Source organism: Theropithecus gelada, chromosome 5 (genome assembly GCF_003255815.1).
Source record: "Theropithecus gelada isolate Dixy chromosome 5, Tgel_1.0, whole genome shotgun sequence".
Taxonomy (NCBI): domain Eukaryota; kingdom Metazoa; phylum Chordata; class Mammalia; order Primates; family Cercopithecidae; genus Theropithecus; species Theropithecus gelada.
Window position 1 is genome coordinate 152880936 of NC_037672.1, and position 23673 is coordinate 152904608.

At 37.9% G+C, this 23673-nt stretch overlaps 1 protein-coding gene across 1 annotated transcript in view; it reads right to left on the minus strand.

Annotated features, from left to right (window-relative positions):
- Positions 1-750: 750 nt before the first annotated feature.
- Positions 751-23673, minus strand: part of CTSO (cathepsin O) — a 29971-nt gene continuing 7048 nt past the window's right edge. Inside the window, exons 2-8 of the mRNA XM_025386198.1 lie at positions 20013-20121; positions 19165-19304; positions 16256-16423; positions 14259-14380; positions 6479-6642; positions 5288-5380; positions 751-2706 (exon numbers count right to left, since the gene is read on the minus strand). Coding sequence (XP_025241983.1) covers positions 2672-2706; positions 5288-5380; positions 6479-6642; positions 14259-14380; positions 16256-16423; positions 19165-19304; positions 20013-20121 — 831 coding nt within the window. The 3' untranslated portion in view covers positions 751-2671. The remainder of the gene's footprint in view (positions 2707-5287; positions 5381-6478; positions 6643-14258; positions 14381-16255; positions 16424-19164; positions 19305-20012; positions 20122-23673) is intronic.

Sequence of the window (23673 nt, forward strand, 5' to 3'; positions counted from 1 at the left end):
TACATCCAGAAACATGTTGATGACTTTCATTATGACTTCTAATTATTAGATGAGGATTTTGTTGCTTTGACTTAAGCAGTTTGTTATGGCTGGAGCACAGCATAAGAGCGATTGAACTATGCAGCACAGCAGCAATCATGGTTGAAAAGGTAGAGAGGAGCTTCTTCATGAAAGCTCACTTAAAAGAGCTCGCATGGTATCATAGGCACTGGGAACCCTTGAATGGTTGTGAACAGAAAAATTGATATCTTTGAGAAATGTAAATGCAGGGGGAACAAAGTAGATGGACTATGAGAACATTGATCTGAATCAGCGGACTCTGAGTCTGGATTAAGGGACATAGAGTATAATGGGTAGGCTACTGAAAAATGGAGATAAATGACACTAAAGAACATTGCAACTAAGAAATGACAGTAGCCACAGGAGGTAGGTAATTCATTGATGGGTTACCAAGGTGTAGATGACCTGCTTAAACGTTTAGGATTTGTCTTAATTTTATTGATTGGGTGATTCCATAATGTTGATTCTGTTAACCAAAATAGATGCTCTAGGAGGTAAAGGAGATTTTTGTTGGGAGCGGTGGGAGGAGTTAGGGAGGATGATGAATGGAGTTTTGGAAACACTGAGGTTAAAGTGCCTATGGAGAAAACCAAAAGCTGGATATATTAATTTAGAGCTGAGAAAACACGGTAAATATAAAACACGTTAATACTGTGTTGATGAAATGTAAGCCATACACTTAAGAAGAGGTTCTTTTTAAACCAAAGTCAAATGTAGGTTGTTTTATTGTAAATATCATCAAAATCCACAACAGCAGAAACATATTAATCATTTTGAAATTTAAAAATCCTTTAGAACTTGAGAAAGAGTATTAGAAATGCATTTATATCACATAGAAAGTCAGTAGCAAATACAAACTAGACAAGCAGGACATAGTTCTTTTCTGGCATGCCTGAATAATAAAAATATTTATCAATTAAAATGTCAATATCTGTCTTTCTGGAACACCTCTAAACCTGAGTCAACAAACATTCTTTTGGGATTGGTTCTGATTGGTGTAAGAAGAGAAATACAGCATTTTGTTTTTTTATTTTGTTTATCTAATCACAGGGAAGGATAAACAAAGGGCAAAAGTGACAGAAAAAATTAGATGTCCTTGAATTTTTTTAGTGGTTGCTGCTGCATTTCATGTTTCATTTTTGTTAGATCATATACATTAGAAAAGAATGACAAAGTTTAGAGAAGAAATATGTACGTACATAGTATCAGAAATAGTTTTCTTGTATTGACTCATTTAATATGGTTGTACTTATATTCAACCAGAAGGTCAACTCTTTTGCTATAAGATTCTCACACTGCTAACAAGAAATGGCTTGTTTCCTGGTTGCAGGTCATGAACAGCACACAGTGTCCCTTCTAGGCACACTGGATTATTGATCACTGCACAGATGCGAATTGCACCTGAAATCACTTGTGCAATTAGTGATGCAAGAGTGATCACAGGAATCAAGACCGGGAGCCAAGGGAAAGGAAAACAGGTGCACAAAGAAGCAGTTCAGATGGGAGACCGGGAAAGCTAAGGGGAAAACTGGGAAACAGAGTCTGGAAAACTCACAGATTGACTGATACCCAGGGGTAAGAGATGGGACTTTGATAGGAGTGGTGCCTATGAATTAGGGGAGGAAGGAAGAGGTGAGATCCTAATGTTGGTAAAAGTATAGAGACAAAGGGAGCCAACTAAGTGGCCAGAAAATAGAAATGGAAAGTAAAAATGAGACTTAATTCTTTAGTCAGGGAAGCAAAGCCACCAGGAAAACTTGAGAAAGAGTAAGAGAAAGAGAGGGAGAAAATATGAGATAATATTTTGATATTTTGATATACTAGAGAACAAAATATTATTCTCCAGCATAAAAAGAACAAAGTAAGAAATATGATCTATTGGATTCCTATTCACAATGAAAATTATCAAACAGTAAGTTGTCTCTTGGACAATGCTACTAGAAGTTACTTATGTAGTTGCCTTATTGTTCATTTAATTTCAGTTTAACTGAAGGGATTTTACCCTTTTCCTTCCTTCTACGTGGTCACTCTGCTGTTCAAAGAGTAAGCACCATTTGTTTAGGTAAAGCAATTGGTGTTGCAAATCCTTCCAATATACCATCTCAGAGGGCTGCTAATATGATGAACTGTACAAGGAACACAAAATTTTAGGTTGGCCATTCTTGTGTATAGGGGTAACCTAAAGCTAGTAATTATACCCCACAAAAGAAAATAAATTCTTATGACCTCTTTGATCCCACCTGAAATATCTCATAAGAAACAATCAAATAAATAACAAGCAAACAAAAGTAAACAGCAGCCTCCCCCAGTTGCAGTGACCTAAAATATTTCCTAATCTGAATTTCCTCTCAGGGCAGGAAACTCTTCCATCGGCTTCCTTGCAGCCTTCTGCGCTGGAGTGTGTCCCACTGACTTTGGTTGTCCATCTCCCTACAAGAAGGTAACATTCTGAAACTTAGGTTAAATACTACCGGGTCTTAGAATCTTTTGTAGGTAGTTGCTGAAACTTGAAGTTGAATAACACTTTGAGAAAGAGTATTAGAAATGCATTATGTTACACTGCATTATGAAAACCTTCATTTTGTAGCTGTCTCTTCATCTGCCCAACATGTCACACAAATATAGAAGAAACAGAATCTGCAATACCTAAGGGGAAAAAAGGAATCATTGGTCTATTTCCTCTTTAGATGCTTTTGAAATTGTAAAATAAAGCAATTTTTCATTTGGGTTCAGAAAGAGTTAGTACCTACTAAGAAAATAATGTAATACTTATCACAGCTTGTCCATGTAAACATGGTATCATCAAAGGCAGATATTAGAAGAGATTAGGCATATTAGAAGTATGCCTAATATTTTCGTTTTAAGAAACTAAAATAATTTTAAAGATTTTAAAAATCGACAACAAAAACTACTTGTTAACTGAATAAATGTATGCATCTGGAATCTGTATTGAACTAATACATTATTTCTTAGAGGCAAAATAACTTAAGAAATTATTTTAAATGCAATTTCATAACTCAAATTCTAAAATTTGAATGTGGGTAAAACTTTAATAAATCACAAGTGTGCTATGCTTTCTTTACACACAAGAACACAGACTGCAACATCATGGCAAAAGCAATAACTAGCCTATCCGAAGACTGGTTTTTATTGTAACTTACCATATCTTCGAAATCTCTTGCAGCTATGAAATACTATCTGCCTTATACCATTGTTCATAAGAGTAATATGACATCATTGTAACTTTCAGGGCATATTCACTTTCAGGAAGAATTTCAATCCTTGTATGATCACTAACCAGGCATGCCCTTAAAGATTTATATTATGAAAGCAGGTGGAGAGCAGAAATGATCTCCACTCAACCTTAGTAGCTGAGGGATGGAGAAAGGCTGTGGTGAGGGATGTAGTTATAACTGAGGCAATTATAACCAATATTTGAATTATGTTATTTTAACACTCCTGTCAGAGGTTTGAAAGCAGTCACCCCTCAGCCCAAATCCAAGATCCACCACTGCTGCAGTCAGACATAATATATGTTTACCAGCAAGAGTTCAATGATTAGCATCAGTAATTTTTTTTTTTTTTTTTTTTTCTGAGACAGGGTTTTGTTCTGTTGCCCAGCTGGAGTGCAGAGACCTGATCTTGGCTCACTGCAACCTCCGTCTCCCAGGTTCAAGCGATTCTCCTGCCTCAGCCTCCCAAGTAGCTGGGATTACAGGCACGCACCACCATGCCTGGCTAAGTTTTGTATTTTTAGTAGAGACGGGATTTCATCATGTTGGTCAGGCTGGTCTTGAACTCCAGACCTTGTGATCCGCCCGCCTCGGCCTCCCAAAGTGCTGGGATTACAGGCGTGAGTCACTGCGCCCGGCCAACATCAGTAATTTATCTGCAAGTTCCAAAGATGTACAAGCTCCCAGTAATGCTGAAAAGTGGAGGCCTGATGGGGTTGCTAGTGCTCTGGCCAATATATTTCTGTGATGTTGACTTTTTTCAATGAATAACTTATTAAAACTGTCTCATCAGGGTGACAAAATAGATCACTCATGAACTCTCATGGATTCTGCCTTATGGAATGATTGGATAATAATCATTAAACATAAACTTTCAAATTTTTCTGTAACTAATCAGTCTCATAATCTGAAAAATTCTGCATTTTTAAAAAATTGTATATATGTTGGAACAAATTATAATGAGAAATGACATGATTGCTCTAATATGTAACTCAGTTTGGGTCTAGCTTGATTCAGAAAATACGCTGATTTCTAAACCAAAAGTTTTAGAATATAGGTTTGAATATAGTTTTATAACATAGTTAAAATTCTTAACCAGCTATTTTAGTTTGGTTGGTGGTCCATTTAAAAAGTTGTCATTCAGGCCGGGCATGGTGGCTCACGCCTGTAATCCCAGCACTTTGGGAGGCCGAGGAGGGCGGATCACGAGGTCAGGAGATCGAGACCATCCTGGCTAACATGGTGAAACCCTGTCTCCACTGAAAATACAAAAACAAAAAATTAGCCGGGCATGGTGGTGGGCCTCTGTAGTCCCAGGTAATCAGGAGGCTGAGGCAGGAGAATGGTGTGAACCCGGGAGGCGGAGGTGGCAGTGAGCCGAGATCGCACCACTGCATTCCAGCCTGGGAGACAGAGTGAGACTCCATCTCAAAAAGAAAAAAAAGTTGTCATTCAATAAAAAAGCATGTTTGGTATTTGCCTAAGCCTCTCAATTCTAGTGGGTGTTTTGCTAGAATTTTGTAGATGGCAAAGGGCATATGAAGTCACAAACAATACTAATGCTCAGTTTCAATATATTTGAAAACACAGAAAAACTTTTGATAGTCATTGAGCAGATATTACAATACACAAATTAAGAAAACGTTATAGTTATGAAATATAAATTTGGAACAAGAAGACATTTCTGCAGGAGTCCACTCTCCTAAGCTTTGTGTTTATCTCGTTTTTAAAGTAATTAACCTTGGTAAATTATTACTTTATCTTATGTTTTAAGATATACATGTAACATACATTTTTTACTAAGGTCCCTCTTCCTTTTTCAAATACTAATATGTTTAACAGTTCCTCTTGTAAAATACTTTTTTTGTTCATCATTTGGTTAAAGGACAAAAACTATTACTGCTAAAGTGATTTGAGTATATTGTAACTCTAAAATATTCAAATAATCTCCTTAATATTTATCTCGAGGTTCTAAACACAAATTTATGACTTACCACAAACATTACTTCCCATTTTGACATGGGCGTAACCATCTACTCCCCATGAACTTCCCCAAGAATTCCGCACAATCCAATATGGAGTGCTTCCTACAATGAAACATAAATGGTAACTAATTCTGAAAACTCAAATTTGTTATGAATGTTTAAGTTTCTTTAAGTTGGATTCTTGATAAGGATAGTAGCTCTGAGAAGAAGATTAAAAATGTAATGTAACTTAAACTACTTTATTTTAACTAAGTAAACCTGAGCAGTACTTCGGGACACACTCCAGTCAGTAGAAATATATGCTTGAATTCACTTCCCTTTATACAGGGACTGCATAAAATGAAAACAAACACCAATTTCCAATGAATGAGAAAAAGAAACAAAGAACTGATACATACATATGATAAAATAATATGCACTTACCTTTTCCCAACAATTATTCTAAATATTCCAGATAGTTTTATATTGATAAAAATTATCATCATTTTAACAAGATATCCACCCAAAAGTTGACAGGTGGAATCTGACAAGACATTTATATTGGGAACAGGTCCCCCAAATCTGGCCATAAACTGGCCCCTAAACTGGCCATAAACAAAATCTCTGCAGCACTGTGACATGTTTGTGATGGCCATGACGCCCACGCTGGAAGGTTGTGGGTTTACCGGAATGAGGGCAAGGAAAACCTGGCCGAACTCAGGGCAGGAAACTGCTTAAAGGCATTCTTAAACCACAATAATAGCATGAGCAATCTGTTCCTTGAGGACATGCTCCTGCTGCAGATAACTAGCCAGACCCATCCCTTTATTTCAGCCCATGTCTTTATTTCCCATAAGGAATACTTTTAGTTAACCTATAATCTACAGAAACAATGCTTATCATTGGCTTGCAGTCAATAAATATGTGGGTAAAGCTCTGTTCAGGGCTCTCAGCTCTGAAGGCTCTGACACCCCTGATTTCCCACTCCACACTCTGTATTTTGTGTGTGTGTCTTTAATTCCTCTAGTGCCACTGGGTTAGGGTCTCCACGACCAAGCTGGGCTCAGCACATTTACACCTATAAGATTGTTGAGAAGTTGTGAAGGTCTTATGAGGACTTAGCCATAGCAGAACCAAATTTCAACGTTCTACAGGATGGTGATCATGTTGCGGTCAGCATCCAAGCTGGAAAGCAATCAACTGAGTCTTATCAGCACTTACCTGTTTTATCAAACCCAGTTATGAGAACTGCATGATTTGCTTCTCCACTAGAGCAGTGATGCTGTATAATGCCTCCCAGATAATCTTGCCAGCTCACTGCATCTACTATGACTACCAAAGGGCCAAAGGTAAGAAGTGCTTTTGCCATTTCATCTTCTTGGTTACTACCAAAAGAGGAAATATTTGGTTAGAAAATTTAGTTTTTAAGGTAAAAATAACAATGATTTATATAATCTGTGTATGATTCTGAGTAGGTTTGGTTGCAGTTACAAAGGACCTAAACAATGGAAGCTAAGTCGGAGAGATTGGTAGTCTATGGTTGGGATAGGGTTACAGGATATCAAGAACCCAAGCTCTTTCTCTATCATTGTGTTGCTATTCAAAGGTCTCCATTTTCAGGGTCCATTCATGGTCCAAGATGGCTGCTGGGACTCCAGCCATTTAACCCATATTTAAGACAGTAGAAAGGAGAAGTAGTACATCTCTGTTGAAAAGACTTCCCAGAAATAACACACAACACTTCCACATATATCTTCACAGATTTCATTGGCCAGAACTCAGTCATATGACTAAGTCTAGCTTAAAGGAAGATGGGGAATGAGTTCTGTAGCTGGCTGGAAAGTCAGTGAAGATATAGGGCTTCTTTTATTAAGGAAAGTGGAAAGACTGGATATTTGGAGATAACTTGCCATCTCTGCCATACTGTGAGAATCAAGAGACTAACTTATGTTAGTCACTTTCAAATATAGAAATTATAGGGAAGGGCTACTCAAAAGTGGCTAATATAATTATACAATAGTAGAAATGTTAAACAAATATTTTAAAAAGACAAATGTTAGGATGCCAGATGAACTAGGTGTTAGACTGTGAAGACTGCAAAATACACAATTATTGCTTTCACGCACGGACATAAAGTCTCATATTATACAACATTTGTCCTTCATCGATCTTACAAGTGAGTGATCAAATCATTATTGACATTTTTCAAAGGACAGCTTTCTGGGTGAAGGATACTGAAACAAGTTCCTAGTAGTTCAAGCCAGTAAGATAGCATTTTGTAGTTTACTGCTACAGCAAGCCAGGGGTGGATTAGTGGCTTGAAAGAGTAAATAATCTTTCATGATGACCAGCTGGAGACCAGTTTCTAGAGAGGGAATATTTTGTCCACAGAGGAGCAAAAAGTTGACTGCATAATAATGGAATTTATTGAAATAGAAACTATATACTCATTTTATACATTTATTCATGTTATCTATTAGCACGAATATCTGCTTTTTGACATAAGCAGACATTTCTAATTTTTGCTACTGTAACACAGTTCATATTAACTAAGATGATCCTGAGACAGGCAAAATTGTAAAGTTTTTAAAAGGGTCATGATAGGTTACAGGTTTTTAATTATCCCACACCTGGGTTCAGATTCCAACTATACACTGCAGCCCTTCAACCTACTATGCAGAATCAATATAAGGATAAAATTATGGGATATAATTTTGCAAGACATGAATTATGTAGCATGCCCAGCATATAAGTTATACTCAAAGTTTACAATAAGGATTATTTATTTCCCTCATTTCTAACTTATCTAATAACTAATTTTGTTCCCCATAGGATTTAGTGTATAAAGTACATCTTATTGTATCAAAATTCTTTGAGTATTTCCTGATTTAAACATGATATATATATAATAATCTCTCTATCAACCAGAACACAGCTGTCTCCACCAATTTGAGATAACAAAGGATTACTGGAAGTTCATCTCATCAAAGATCCAGTTTCAGGGACATCAGGAGAAAAGCAGAAAGATCAAGAAGAAGGAATATTTTTAGAATGCAAAGGGTAACTGACATTGCAGAATCAAAGAAACAATTTAGTAATAATCCCTGATTTGGGTTAGAGCTGAAGAAAAGATATCAAAGATTAGAAGTAAGAAATAGAATGACAAGCCTCAGTCATAAGCAGAGGCAAATGTTCCATTTGGCCCCAGAATTGAGTGGCATTGCTATCATTTGTCTTTCAGAAAGATGTCAGGTTTTAGAGAGTTCAAATATGCTCCAGACAGCATTTTAATTTTCATTATTAACCCAATATAGAACTACTATCAACATGTACATTCTTGATAATGGCTATATTATCAAACATTGATTCCATGAGTTTACTATTCATTTCACAGATTAATAATTTCCAAAACCTACAGTCTTCAAAGAATTTTCCTAAATTTTATTGTCATCAAGATGCGGCAATGAAGGCAAGTCTGACCTCTTACCGACAGTTCATGATGTAGATTTCCATCTCATCTTCCCTAGAATTCAGTGCGTTACACTGTGTCTGAATTTTTCTGACTATTGTTATATGTAGTAGGTTCCTACAGTTTTTGTTTATTTACATAGTCATTCTCATATTCTAGTTTGAGTTCTGAAATTTCTGGGGTCTGATAAAAATTCATGAAGAACCCTGGGGATCATTTTGCTTTAAAATTAGATTATATTTTTATGTTTTAGAGGATTTTTTTCCCTTCTTAGATGTGTTTGGGTTCTGTATAATGTTTTAAAGAGTGTTTGGCTGAAAACCTAAGACCTCATGACCTTACCAATAGTGTTGGGAGTAAAAACACAAGCTTTAGAGTTGAACAGATACGAGTTCTAATCCGACTCCACAGTTTATGAGCTGTATGGCCCTCCCTGAGTCTCAGGCATCCATCCTATATGGAAATAATATATTGAAGTACAAAGGACCAGGTCTTGTGCCCAGTTAGAGCAAATGCTTTGGAAGACCTTCCCACATCCTCAGGGTGTCACCAATGCAATGCACACTCACCCAACTTGCAACAATGAGATCCTGCAGCCCTTTCCCTGAGCTGTTTTCCTCCTAGAGCCCGGAAAGCAAGCCCAGTCCCCATCTCTATCCCCAGCTGCACCCTCAACTAATGAACCAGGGAAGACAACAATCATCAATTTGGGTGGGATGGCACTGAAGTGTACATTTTACCCTGGCCGCCAGAGTTCCCCAGCAGGACTAAGCACGAGGTTAGCCACAGCACTAACTGGCTTAATCAAGAAACCCTGCTGCCCTGGTTCTCTCATTTTCCCACCCCACTACCAATCTTTCCTGGGATCACTTCCTAGGTGTTCCAACTGAACTCTTGCTGTTTCCTTCTAAATCTGTTCCTGTCTTAGACTTTCAAGTTTCATTAATGGTAATTCTATTTTTCAGTCATTCAGATCAAAAGGCCGGGAATCCTCCTAGACTCTCCAATAAAAAACTGTGTAGGGCTTTACCCTCTGTTTAGGGTATGAATCTATACATACCCCTCATCTCTCATCTCCAAGGCCATTCTTCTAATACCCTGTTCTAAGGCTGCTACTGCCTGGGGACTGATATGGTTTGGCTGTGTCTCCACCCAAGTCTCAAATTGAACTGTATCTCCCAGAATTCCCATGTGCTGTGGGAGGAAGCCAGGGTGAGGTAATTCAATCATGGGGGCCAGTCTTTCCAGTGCTATTCTCGTGATAGTAAATAAGTCTCATGAGATCTGATGGTTTCATCAGGAGTGTCCGCTTTTGCTTCTTCCTCAATTTCTCTTGCCACTGCCATGTAAGAAGTGTAAGAAGTGCCTTTCACCTCCCACCATGATTCTAAGGTCTCCCCAGTCATGTGGAACTGTAAGTCCAATTAAATCTCTTTTTCTTCCCAGTCTCGGGTATGTCTTTATCAGCAGCATGAAAATGGACTAATACAGTAACTTGGTATTAGTAGAGTGGGGCATTGCTGGAAAGATACCCGAAAATGTGGAAGTGACTTTCGAACTGGGTAATAGGCAGAGGGCTGGAACAATTTCAAGGGCTCAGAAGAAGGAAAATGTGGGAAAGTTTGGAACTTCCTAGAGACTTGTTGAATGGCTTTGCCCAAAATGCCAATAGTGATATGGACAATAATTAGGTCCAAGCTGAGGTGGTTTCAGATGGAGATAAGAAACTTGTGGGAAATGGAGCAAAGGTGACTCTTGTTATGTTTTAGGAAATAGACTGGCAGCATTTTGCCACTGCCATAGAGATTTGTGGAACTTTGAACTTGGGAGAGATGATTTAGGGTATCTGGTGGAAGAAATTTCTAAGCAGCAAAGCATTCAAAAGGTGACTTGGGTGCTGTTAAAAGCATTCCATTTTAAAAGGAAAACATAAAAAGAGCATAAAAGTTCAGAAAATTTGCAACCGGATGATGCCGTAGAAAAGAAAAACCCATTTTTTGAGGAGAAATTCAAGCCAGCTGCAGAAATTTGCATAAGTAGCAAGGAGCCTAATGTTAATCCCCAAGATCATGGGGAAAATGTCTTCAGGTTATGTCAGATACCTTCATGGCAGCCCCTCCCATCACAAGCCTGGAGGCCCAGGAGGAAAATGTGGTTTCGTGGGCTAGGCCCAGGGTCCTCATGCTGTGTGCAGCCTAGGGACTTAGTGCCCTGTGTCCCAGATGCTCCAGCCATGGCTCAAAGGGGCCAACAAAGAGCTCAGGATGTGGCCTTGGCAGCTTCCATTTGGGGTTGAGTCTGTGGGTGCACAGAAGCCAAGAACTGAGATTTGGGAACCTCCACCTAGATTTCAGAAGATATACGGAAATGCCTGGATGCACAGGCAAAAGTTTGCTGCAGGAGCAGGGCCTTCATGAAAACCTCTGCTTGGGCAGTGCAGAAGAAAAACGTGCGGTGTCTGACCCCGAAAGAGTCCCACGGGAGTTGTGAGAAGAGGGCCACTGTCCTCCAGTCCCCAGAATGGTAGATCCACTGACAGCTTGCACCATGCACCTGGAAAAGCCGCAGACACTCAATGCCAGACCATGAAAGCAGCCAGGAGGGAGGCTGTACCCTGCAACGCACAGAGGTAGAGCTGCCCAAGACCATGGGAACCCACATCTTGCATCAGCATGACCTGGATGTGAGATCTGGAATCAAAGGAGATCATTTTGGAACTTCAAAATTTGACTGCCTGCTGGATTTTGGCATTGCATGGGCCCTGTAACCCCACTGTTTTGGCCAATTTCTCCCACTTGGAATGGCTGTATTTACCCAGTACCTGTATCCCTATAGTATCTAGGAAGTAATTAGCTTGCTTTTGATTTTACAGGCTCATAGGCAGAAGGGACTTCTCTTTTCTCAGATGACACTTTAGACTGTGGACTTTTGGGTTAATGCTGAAATGAGTTAAGACTTTGGGGGACTGTTGGGAAGGCATGATTGGTTTTGAAGTGTGAGGACATGAGATTTGGAGGGGCCAGGGATGGAATGATATGGTTTGACTGTGCCCCCACCCAAGTCTCAGCTTGAATTGTATCTCCCAGAATTCCCATATGTTGTGGAGGGACCCAGAGGGAGGTAATTGAATTCATGGGGGCTGGTCTTTCCCATGCTATTCTCGTGACAGTGAATAAGTCTCACAAGATCTTATAGGTTTATCAGGGGATTCTGCTTTTGCTTCTTCCTCATTTCCTCTTGCCGCTACCACGTAAGAAGTGCCTTTTGCCTCCCGCCATGATTCTGAGGGCTCCTCAGCCATGTGGAACTGTAAGTCCAATTAAACCTCTTTTTCTTCCCAGTCTTGGGTATGTCTTTATCAGCAGTATGAAAACAGACTAATACAGGGACAGTATGACCTCATCTCCTACTAGTCTTGTCTTTTTTCTCCACACTGCAGCCACAGTGGCTTCATCATTGTTCTAACATGCGAGACATGTTTCTGCTTCATGATCTTTGCATTTACAGCCTCTCTGCTTGGAACAATTTTCCCCCAGATATCTGTGTGGTTAAGTCCACACACTTCTCCACGTATTCACTTGAACATAACCTTTTCAGTGAGTGAGACCCTGCTAGGCAACCCTTTCTCAAATTGTACACTCCCCCTACCACCAGATCTTTCCTCTTCCTCCCACTGTTTTCTTTTGTTCTCTTTGGAAATTATTACAGTTAACATGCCATATGCATTTTTATTTTTTGTTGATTGTCTGTCTCAATTACTAATGAAGACAAGGTTTTTGTCTGTTTTGTTCTTTGCCAAATTCCCTGAACTTAAAAAAAAGTCAGTAAATATCTGAATGAATACATAAATCAAAGAAAGATCTTCCTGCAGTCAAATGCTATCAGCTTAGCATTGTATTGTTAGAGTTTAATCTTCAATATAAACAAGAGATTTTGATCGGGACCTCTTCCTTCCTAATCAAAGGCCCAATGCCAATAACTCCTGCATTCTCTCTTTCCCTTAATTCAGACTAATGCCTATTATTCTTCAATTTCCTACCATGACAAGGGATTCCCTTAATCCCTTTTAATGATATTTTGTAAATCTAGTTTTTTCTTGTACACATCCTTCCCTTATACTCTCAAGGAAGTCACAGTTTATAGGGCATACTTTCTCATTTTAGAAAGCACATTACCGTTACCCTCAAAGGAGATGTTGACCAAGGTACTCAGCGACCCTGAACATTTCATTATAAGTCCTACGTAGCCTGCCAGCTGTGGAATTAAGGCTGCCTGGTACATGGTTCCTAGGGTCACCCTGAGGACCCTTGTTGCAGACCAGAGTTGTGTTGACAACCTGCCAGTTCTCTGGCACACTTATGCTCATTTAAACGGGTACATTTTGTTCAAGGATGCAATTTCACCCTTGATTTCTTTCAGATCCCCTGGGTAGATACCATCTGGATCAAGGGATTCTTTTATATTCAGGACCACTAAGTCATAGGGCATTCTGTTACCTTATCCAAATTTAATTTAGTTCCTCTGTTTTCTCTGTTTCAAAAGACTGCAAAGTTCCCATCATATATTTTCTTAATGAAGCCGGGAGTTGGTTGGGTCTCTCTTTGTCCTTTTCTCCCATGAACTCTATCAAATGGTCATGATGAGTCTCCAGCCAGCTCTGTGTTTTTCATGTGTTTTTAAAGCATTTTTAATGATTGTTTCCCCCCCAAACTATCCAAAGTTATCTTGCCCTTCAATCTCAACACAAGTCCTTTCCCTCAGCCTGTCTTTATCTATCCCTACATTCCCATCATGCTTATAGTGTATGCTACATAATTTATCTTCAGTAATATACGCTTCCCTCTTGTTTCTAATCTGAATTTTTGTGTTATATTTTTCAAATGGCTGATGTCTTGAAAAATGCAAAGAACATAAATGGTATTTAAAATATGCTTCCTGATATGTAGCCTGTATGATATTAGCTGCACAAAGCAATTCTGGATGGACTCACCATTAAGATTGAAATATGCTAATGGTATTAAAACACCTAAATTTGATAAGATGAAGGTGATAAATATAAATATAAATTATGCACCAATAATTTATAAGTATAATAAAATATAAAACATAACAAATAAATATACATATAAATTATTCCTTAAACAGAATTTAAATTTTTCATTTTTCATTTCTATTGCAATGACACTTAAGTAGATTATAATTAAGAAACAACATATCTACTATATAATTAAGTATATCTACTTAATATATATATGATATATATTATATATATGATATATATTATATATAAAATATATAATATACTATATATAAAATTATATAGTAAATATATAATCTACTATAAAATTAAGTAGATTATAATTAAGAAACAACATTTACAACATTTCATTGTAATTGCTACTCTTTCTAGTAAAAAGCAGGTTTTACAACGATTAAGAGTATGCACTGATGCCTTCAATCAAATTATTAACTAGTCAACAGATCATAAATTTAAAATATATAAAGAAAAACGTAATACAATAAGACATTTACCTGAAGTCATATGCAGAATAACCTTTGATTGAAAATCCAGAATGTGAACCAGAAAAGTAATGGCACAGACCATTTTGTGCTTTAAAAGGATATTCTGAATCTTTCACCAGTTTTACTTGCATCTAAAAGAAAACAATCACTGAAAATGTTTACTGTCAATTGTTTTGTAAATCAAATAGAACTTACTTCACTGTGTCAAAACAGATTCAGTTTCACACACCTCCATCATGTGCATATACTTTGCATTCTTTCGCTTTTCTTTCTTGAGACAGAGTCTTGTTCTGTTGTTCAGGCTGGAGTGCAGTGGCTCGATCTTGTCTCACTGCAACCTCCACCTCCTGGGCTCCGTCTCCCCAGTAGCTGTGACTACAGGTATGAGCCACCACACCAGGCTAATTTTTTGTATTTTTTGTAAAGACGGGGTCTCACTCTGTTGCCCAGGCTGGTCTTAAACTCCTGGACTCAACAAATCCACCTGTCTTGGCCTCCCGAAATACTGGGATTATAGGCGTGAGGCATTGTGCCCAGCCTATACTTTGGGCTTTTAACATTATAAATTAAATCTATCCAGAACAAGCACCTTGTTCTGGATAGCCTAGACATTTGGAGTCAATATCTTTCCTTCTCCCTTACTTCTCTGTATCTTACAGCATCCTTTTGTAGATCCTCCATGGATCTAATAACAATCTTGTCATCTTTCTCCTGACGGTGCTATAGGACAGCTCACTTTCCTCCCAGTGCTTCCGGTTCTGCCAAGTCCTTCAGACTCCATTCGGTGGTTTATACACAGGCAATGGGTAAGCCAAGCATTCTTTCTATCACTTCACTTTTATGCCATTCATATAGCATGTGTCAAATACTTCATAGTTATCTGTACAAAATCCTCCCTTTTTGAATGCTAGGCTAATGAAAAGGAGGAGACTCATAATTCATTGCTGTCTACAATGTGTACAGAGCAGCTCCTGGAATACGTGATTAAAAATGCAACCAATGGATAATGGAAGAGAATTCAGGTTTGGGAAACTCTGGCTTGATGACGTTTTACAGAACCCAACAGCACCCTTATTGGCAAATTTCATGCAGTTGATATCGGATCTGGGACACTGTCAGGGCAAGTCCTAAGAACACTGAGGGACACTGGGGTATACTGAGCAAATCCTACTGTGAGAGGTCGGGGAATGAAGGTACAACTCCATCTCAGCTACTGACTTGGCAACATGATCTCACATCTCAGGCTTCATTTCTTCATCTATAAAAAGAGATACAGGCTGGGCACGGTGGCTCATGCCTGTAATCCCAGTACTTTGGGAGGCTGAGGCGGGTGGATCACAAGGTCAGGAGTTCGAGATCAGCCTGGCCAATATGATGAAACCACATCTCTACTAAAAAAAGAAAACAAAACAAAACAAAAAAAACCACCAAAAAAATTAGCCGAGTGTGGTAATGGGCACCTGTAGTCCTAGCTACTCAGGAGGCTGAGGCAGCAGAATTGCTTGAACCCGGGAAGCGGAGATTGCAATGAGCCAAGATTGTGCCAGTGTACTCCAGCCTGGGTGACAGAGTGAGATGCTGTCTCAAAAAAAAAAAAAAAAAAAAAAAAGAGGTAAAAGATTACTTAGTCTCTAATTCCCTTTTAACCTTAACATTCAGAAATTCCATGAAAATAAAAAAATCATATATTCTCAACTTTCTGGGGAATTATGAGATACTCAGATCTGCAAAAAAGCATGTATATACTAAGAAATGTCAAGAAATAAATATAAATATTTCTCTGAAGACAGACTTCAGATTTTTCCTCTTTTGATTTCTTGACAATTGCTTTGCCTAGAAATGATTCTTTTTAAATATTCTGATTAATTACTTCAAACTTTGATCATCTACATTTCTGAGCATGGAAACATTATTTAATATATGTGAACAAACTGTCTGAATTTTGAACACACAGTAAACAAGCAGAAAAGGAAATAAAGAGTTTAAAAGGCTGAGAGACTAGTTACCTTGTTTAACCAGTTCAAAGCATTGAGAGTAGAGCCTCCATTGCAGCCATAATTAGTATACGAACAGTCAATGACCTGCTGGACACTTAGGTCTTCCAGGGGCTTCCCTTTTATTGCATATGCAGATTCCACTGCCCCCACCACGCTGAAGGCCCAGCATCCTCCACACTGTTTAAAAATAGAAAAAGGGGTAGTATTTATAGGGTTTAAATCAACTTCCCAGCATCTCTAAATATAACGTTATCAAATCAAGTAAGGTTTCCAGAATCTGGAAACCTACACAGTATATATGCCTATCCTCTAGATTTTTAAATTGAAAAAAAGAGAAAACCAAAAGTCTCTTCTGAGCATCATTTAATTATTAGTTCATGTTGTCAGCATTATTACTATTCTAAATTTGGCAATGCAAGGTAAGGGTGAATTTTTAGAGACTGAGGAAATACTTGGGCTAACTGATGATCTTCTAAAAGACTATTCAGTTCACTGAATATGTGACTTCTCTTTGTAGGTGGCTTTTCTGCTGGAGAGCGTGTGCTGACTCCCACTCCATCCTTCCATCCCCCTTGCTTTTTTCAGGACACTCTGCTTCCATGGTCATATACCACTTCCATCCTAAGGGTGAGGAGGGGAAAGATGTATGTTGTGCTCATTATAGCTGATGGAGATAAGAGAATTAATAAATATTAATGAATTACTTTTTAGGCTATAAAGATACCCTATTAAGTATGCTTATAGTGGATGCACATGAAATGTCCTAAGGATATAAACCCATATTAGTCATTACTCCAGTATTGGCTGCCGATCATGCTGATAGTGGATCTATTAACTTGCTTTCACTGAACAAACTAGAACAAAAGAATAAAAGAACTAGTCCTGAAAGAAAGAGAGGAGACAAAGGGAATGAAATCAGGGATCATAGGATCCCGTAAAAGGAAGAAGGATCCACAGAGAAGGCAGAGGAGAGTAGATTTGAGATTGGATGAACCTGACATAACCAGAGGGCCATGTGTGGCAGACTTAGATCAAAAAAAAAAAAAAAAAAAAAAAAAGGAATGACAATTGGATATCTTTGCAGAGTTACATTTTGAGCAACTTTATGGCTTTAAGTGCTCTTTTAAAGGTTATATCTCTCGTGCCTATGGCATAGTAAAAACACTCACTATACAGCAGGGTCTCCAAACTTCAACAAAGGTGAACACAGGGTGGCTCACGCCTGTAATCCCAGCACTTTGGGAGGCCAAGGCAGGCAGATCATGAGGTCAGGAGTTCAAGACGAGCCTGACCAACAAGGTGAAAACCTGTTTCTACTAAAAATACAAAAATTAGCTGGGCATGGTGGGGCGCACCTGTAATCCCAGCTACTCAGGAGGCTGAGGCAGGACAATCGCTTGAACCTGGGAGGTGGAGGTTGCAGTGAGCCGAGATCACACCACTGCGCTCCAGCCTGGGTGACAGAGCGAGACTCTATCTCAAAAAAACAAAAAAAGAAAAAGAAAAAAGGTGAATACAAGCTGCTGACACCACCCCTATAGCCAGTTTTAGTCAAGCCACAAGGGCAGTTTCTGCTTTAAAAAAAAAGAGTCTCTCGAATATTCCTTTAATTAAAGATCCCTAATTAAAAGTTCCCTCTTTAATACACTGTGGACCATTTTTGAAAGGATTCTATTTATGTCTAATTCACATGTTATTACAAATCCAGTAATAAAGCAAATGATTCGGTGGTAAAACTTAATGTACAAAAATGAAGATAGAATCTGAGAAGCAAAAATCATTCTAACTAGACATTGACTGAGAAACTGCTGGGACAGAAACACTTTCCATACGAGGGAAGGCTGAATGATCTGTTGAGGTTTCCACTGCAGACAAATTGAGACTATCCACCTCTCGTTACGGGTTTGACTTTCCCTAGTTGGCAGCTATTCCCTATGCCAACAGTGAGGGGTGCAGACAGGTAGGGGATGTCAGCAAAGCATGCACGCACCCCTCAAACATCTGCCAGCTAGGTGGGTTCACTACGCATTATAGGTCATTCCCACCCACATCTGCTCTTACCACTTTCCTTCCTATTTCAAAGGCACCTCCTTCCACCACTTCAGAATAACTCACAAGCTGTAGCCCTTCCAACTCCCATGTCCTCAGCAAACTTTGAGTCTTTTTTCAAGGTCAATTGCTATATTCATTACAGTATTTACGTATTTCTTAATCAGTAAGCATGTTTAAACTGTGCTACTGTGTCTATTAGCTTTCTGTCTTTTAAAAAATAGGTCATTGATTAAGTTCCTAGGTAGCGTGACCTAACCTCATTTCTCCCATAATCCCTGTCATGTTACTGCTCAATTCCGCATAGGTGGTGATTTTCTGGAATATATGTGTCACATTATGGCTGAACTGACTACTGACTATACTTTTATAAAGACCCACGGATTCAAAGGCATATGATCCTGTGAAGATGGGGGCAGGTTTTCTGATAGAGCTTGCAAGATGAGGCTTGAGAACCCAGGAGATTCAGCCACACTGTTGGTAAATTTATCCATTTTCATTTTACTTTTTCACTTTTTTTTTCTTGAACCATTTAAGCCTTTAATGCTCATGTTTACCTTCTCCAGTCTTCCATCTGCTATTGTAAAGAAAGCTTGGTATCTGTGATACAGCTACTGGGAAGTATCCCTGAGTTACTGTGTTGGTGGCAATAACAATTAGTAAGAGGACACAGCTTCAGGAATAAAAGTCAGGGCTTTAACATTTGCCTCTCATTCCTCTAGAGATTCTCCTTTCATTGTCATTTTGGATGACTTAGATGTGATTTCCCTGGAGAAATGATGGGTTCCATTACAAGTTTGATTAAATTTGACATCAAAGCTGCCTTTCAATGCTTAGATGATTAGAAAAGAAGAGGGATTTAAACTTACCGTCTGCTGGTTTCTCACTTGTGTCACAACATGCTTGTCCCTCCAGTCAAATCTTAATGGCCAAGACACATTGGGGATGGACCTATGTACTTCTGCTGAGTATCTGGGAAACTTGGAAGGTTTGCTTCTTAAATAAATGGCTGAGTAGAAACATAAAATGAAAAGACAACCAATATTATATCACAATGTATCATATTATATGTAATATATATTTGTTATATATAAAGACAATCAATATTACATTATATTACAGAGAGACAACCAATATTATATTAAAAGACAACCAATATTATATTCTATTATATCCTTGGGATTCTTTGGGAGGAACTTTTAAAGAAGAAACAGTAGCCTTCTAGTAGACCTGCTATTTTAGATTTTTCCTTTGTGCTTTTCTATAATATAAAATGCATTCATTAAAAACTACAAAAGAGAATTCCTACAATAAGGCTGGAGTTGACACATAAAATGACTTGTTTGATAAAGCCAGGTCAATAATAAAAATAAGTATAATTGACATCATTTTTTTCTATCATAACCCATGGAACCATGTGTGCCCCGAACAGAAATAGCACTAGAAACCTGCAGAAGTGATTAGACAATTACCCTTAAGAGCCACATGGAAATGTGCGTAATTATAATATTCATTTCTTAAGCAGTAATTAGAAGACAGTGGCCATGAATTTATTTTCTTATGTGAGCACATGGTACATGCCTGACACTTAGTAGGTAAATAGTTAATAAATGTTAACTATTACTCAATTTATTAGATTTACAATTAAATATTTATCAAAAGTTAAGCAAGCAAATTAAAATCAGGGAATCACTCAAATAGTACCATCGCACCATACCTTTAAACTCTTCAGGAAACAAATAGGAAAACTGATTTATTCCATAGAAGGCGGTGGAGTTTTCACCGGGAGATAAAGAATTCAAGTATCGATGTCTATTAAGGCTTTCCTAGAAGAAAAACAAAAACTATTTCATATCTACTATGTCAGTTTTCCAAAGTAAATTGTGTATAACTAACTTGGAGATATTTTTCCATTATAAAGTTAAAGGTTGATTTCCTTCAGACTACAATGTAAAGTTGTATAAGATATCCATAGGAAATTCATAAACATTTTCTATTAGAATTATTATCTAATTTCAGGCATTTTTTGAGGCTGAGAAAAGTGTATTTTATTCATTTATAATTCCCCATCACCAGGCTTGTTGCAAGCATTCCATATACAGCTATTAAAGTATTGACATAGTGGGAAAAAAGAAATAGACTGCAAATAAACACTGGACACTAGAAGCAAATTGTCACCTATAGACATTCACTCATGTGGTTAAACAATTATGAATATGGAATATGTCCTCTTCACCTTTGTGTTTCCCAGAACTAAGTAATGAAGCATGAAAAACAGACTGAGTAAATAAATTAATAAATCAATCTGATTTTATTAAAGCTTTATAGATATCTCTATCTCATGTAGGGTACAACGGCTCTGTGACAGATGCAATTCTGGAAATATTTGAAGACAGCCTGGTTTCTCTATCTGGAGGGGAAATGTGACCATTATTTACTGATTTCTGAACTTTGAATTTTGTGATAATTTATCTTAAGCTTATCTTTTATATAAACATGCTTCAGTTTTGTAATACTAACCAATTACATAGAATAAATAAAATTTCAGGGGGCTATCAATTTGGTACCTTTTCAACCCTAGTGCTTCTAAGTATTTGTCTATGTACTTCTGTGTTTATTGTATGTCTGTCTCAAAAACCTATAAGCAAAATGATGACTCCTTATATGTCTTATTCCTTACAGTGATACCCTCACATAGCACATGCCTGGCACTCAATAAATCCTTGATAAGTATTTGTTGGTGAATAAGTAGATAAGTGAAATTTTCCATATCATGCCCTTAACAACTGTAAGCTGTTTATTTTTAAGTAAATTATTTCTGGAACTTGTCATAATCTTATTTTTTTTTTCCTTCTGTGCATACCTAGGAAGATTGCTAATCAACAAATTAATAAAGTTTTTGAGGTACTTAAAAATAATCTTGACGAAGCAAGGCTTTCAATATAACCTGGATATATAAACGTAAAAATAGAACTAGAATACAAAGTAATTCTGTATATGGCAAATGACAAATGTAAGCCAGAAATTATTAACTGCTAAGGAATGCAGAGGATTCATTCAATTAGTAAGTACCGCCTGGCCATCTTTGTGAGCTGGAGTAGTCAGGAAGGCACTGAGAATGCAGGATGTTAAGAATGCACAAGAGAGAATGTGGCAGCCATGAGAATGCCTCTCAGCCTTCTTTCTATAGGGAGTTTAGTTGCTGCTAGTTGAATATCCATGATCACACCAAGGGAAGCCACAGTTCTTATGGGCTGCACCTAGCTCATGACTGAATGCTAAGGCTTGCTATTTGGGGGACTAATGGGACTCCCCTGAAAGCTGGTTTTTGATTAATGACTCCCTGATGACCTTGCCAAACCAAACTTTCCTTGGACTGTGAGACAGCATGGAACTCTTCCCCAACCTTCCTTCCCTTTTTCCTTCACTCAGGGTTAGAATTACATTGCAATCAGATAGCTCTACCTGGACCTCTCCCTATTCGTTCACAGGAATTGCTCCTGTGATTGATTAAAAAAAAAGAAAAAAGAAAAAAAGGCTGGGTGCGGTGGCTCACGCCTGTAATCCCAGCACTCTGGGAGGCCGAGGTGGGTGGATTACCTGAGGTCAGGAGTTCGAGACCAGCCTCACCAACATGGTGAAAGCCTGTCTCTACTAAAAATACAAAAATTAGCTGGGCGTGGTGGTTCATGCCTGTAATCCCAGCTACTCAGGGGGCTGAGGCAGGAAAATCATCTGAAGCCAGGAGGCGGAGGTTGCAGTGAGCTGAGATCACACCACCGCACTCCAACCTGGATGACAGAGCAAGTCTCCAACTCAAAAAAAAAAAAAAAAAAAAAAGAATGAGAAGACATGAATAACCAATTTACCAATATTAGAAATGAAAGAAGAGCCATGATTACAGATGCTTCAGGCATTAGAAGAATAATATTTTGACAACTTTATGACAATAACTTCGCAAACTGTACAATATGGACAAACTTTTTGAAAGGCACAGATTGCCAAAGATGAAAGGAGAAACAGAAAATTTGAGCAGCCTTTTATCAGCTAAAGGCATTAAATTTGTAAGTGAAAACACTCACAAAGAAAACTTCAGGCCCAGATGGTTTTTTGGTGAACTTTATACAATGAAGAAAGAAGTAATACCAATATTATCCTTTGAGAAAGTCAAGAAGAAGGGAACAAGCTGCAACTTAAATAAGAACAGTGTTACCCTGATTCTAACAGAAAAATATATCTAAATAAAATAGAACTACATATCAGTATCCCTCATAAATATGCTGTAGATGCAAAATCCTTCATAGCAAACCAAATCTAGCAATATATGTAAACGACAATACATTGTGACCAAGTGAAGTTTATTCAGAAATGCTAGGTTGGTTTAAAATTTCAAAATCAATCATCAGTATGGTACATCATATTAGCAGAACCAAAAAGGAATATACCACACACACACATGCATGCACATGAGGTAGAGGCTGGTACACCCTTTGGAGATCCTTAAAATTACACAAATTGTTTAATTAAGAAAATCTAATTCTAGGAATGCATTTTAGACTCTTGATTGTAGGCAATGCTATACATGTTCGTTCTACACATGTGTCTGCGAGGTGAGGCAGTAGTTGAACCATATACTCTATTTAGTTGGAGAGCTAATGCAAGTTTGTCTTACTAGATCATTTGTGACATCAACCAGTAAAACAATATATTGCCACTCAAGTTGGCAAATGCCAGATGAAACAAACTTATATATCGTTGTCAGGGAATTCCCCTGTACTTCTCTTAATTTTTGTGTTGCCTTATGAGTGTCATTTCACCATCCAAAGTTTAGGTGTTCTGGTTGTGAAGTAGTTATAATAACACTAATTTAATAATGAAATAAACTAATATATTATTTATTTATTTTATATATTTATGTCCCTATTTTTCAATGATGATTCCAGTAACAGTTACTTGGTTTTGCTCTTGTGCCATGTGTTTCAAAAGCCAAATCTCTCCACATATATTTTCTATTTGTTATCACTTGATATACTGTTCTTTGATTTATGTCAGCAGCACCAGTATCTGCAGGACTTCTGAAAATGTTGCTGTCTTCCACTTGTTCAACCAGGAGACAACTTCTAAAATAATTCCATTTGCCATTCCGGTGTAATGACTCCTGTCTTTCGACAGCTCTCCATAGCCTATGTCAGGGCTACTCAATCTTTATACGAATTGTGGACTTCTTGCCAAGAGCAAAATACTCTAAACCACTAAATGCTCTGCTTCCTCTTCTCCCTACCACTAATCCCTACCCACTTGTTTTCATTTTGCAAAACCATTAATAACATTAAAAGTACTTTCCTGGCGGCTTCTGAACACAGCATAATAATAATAAT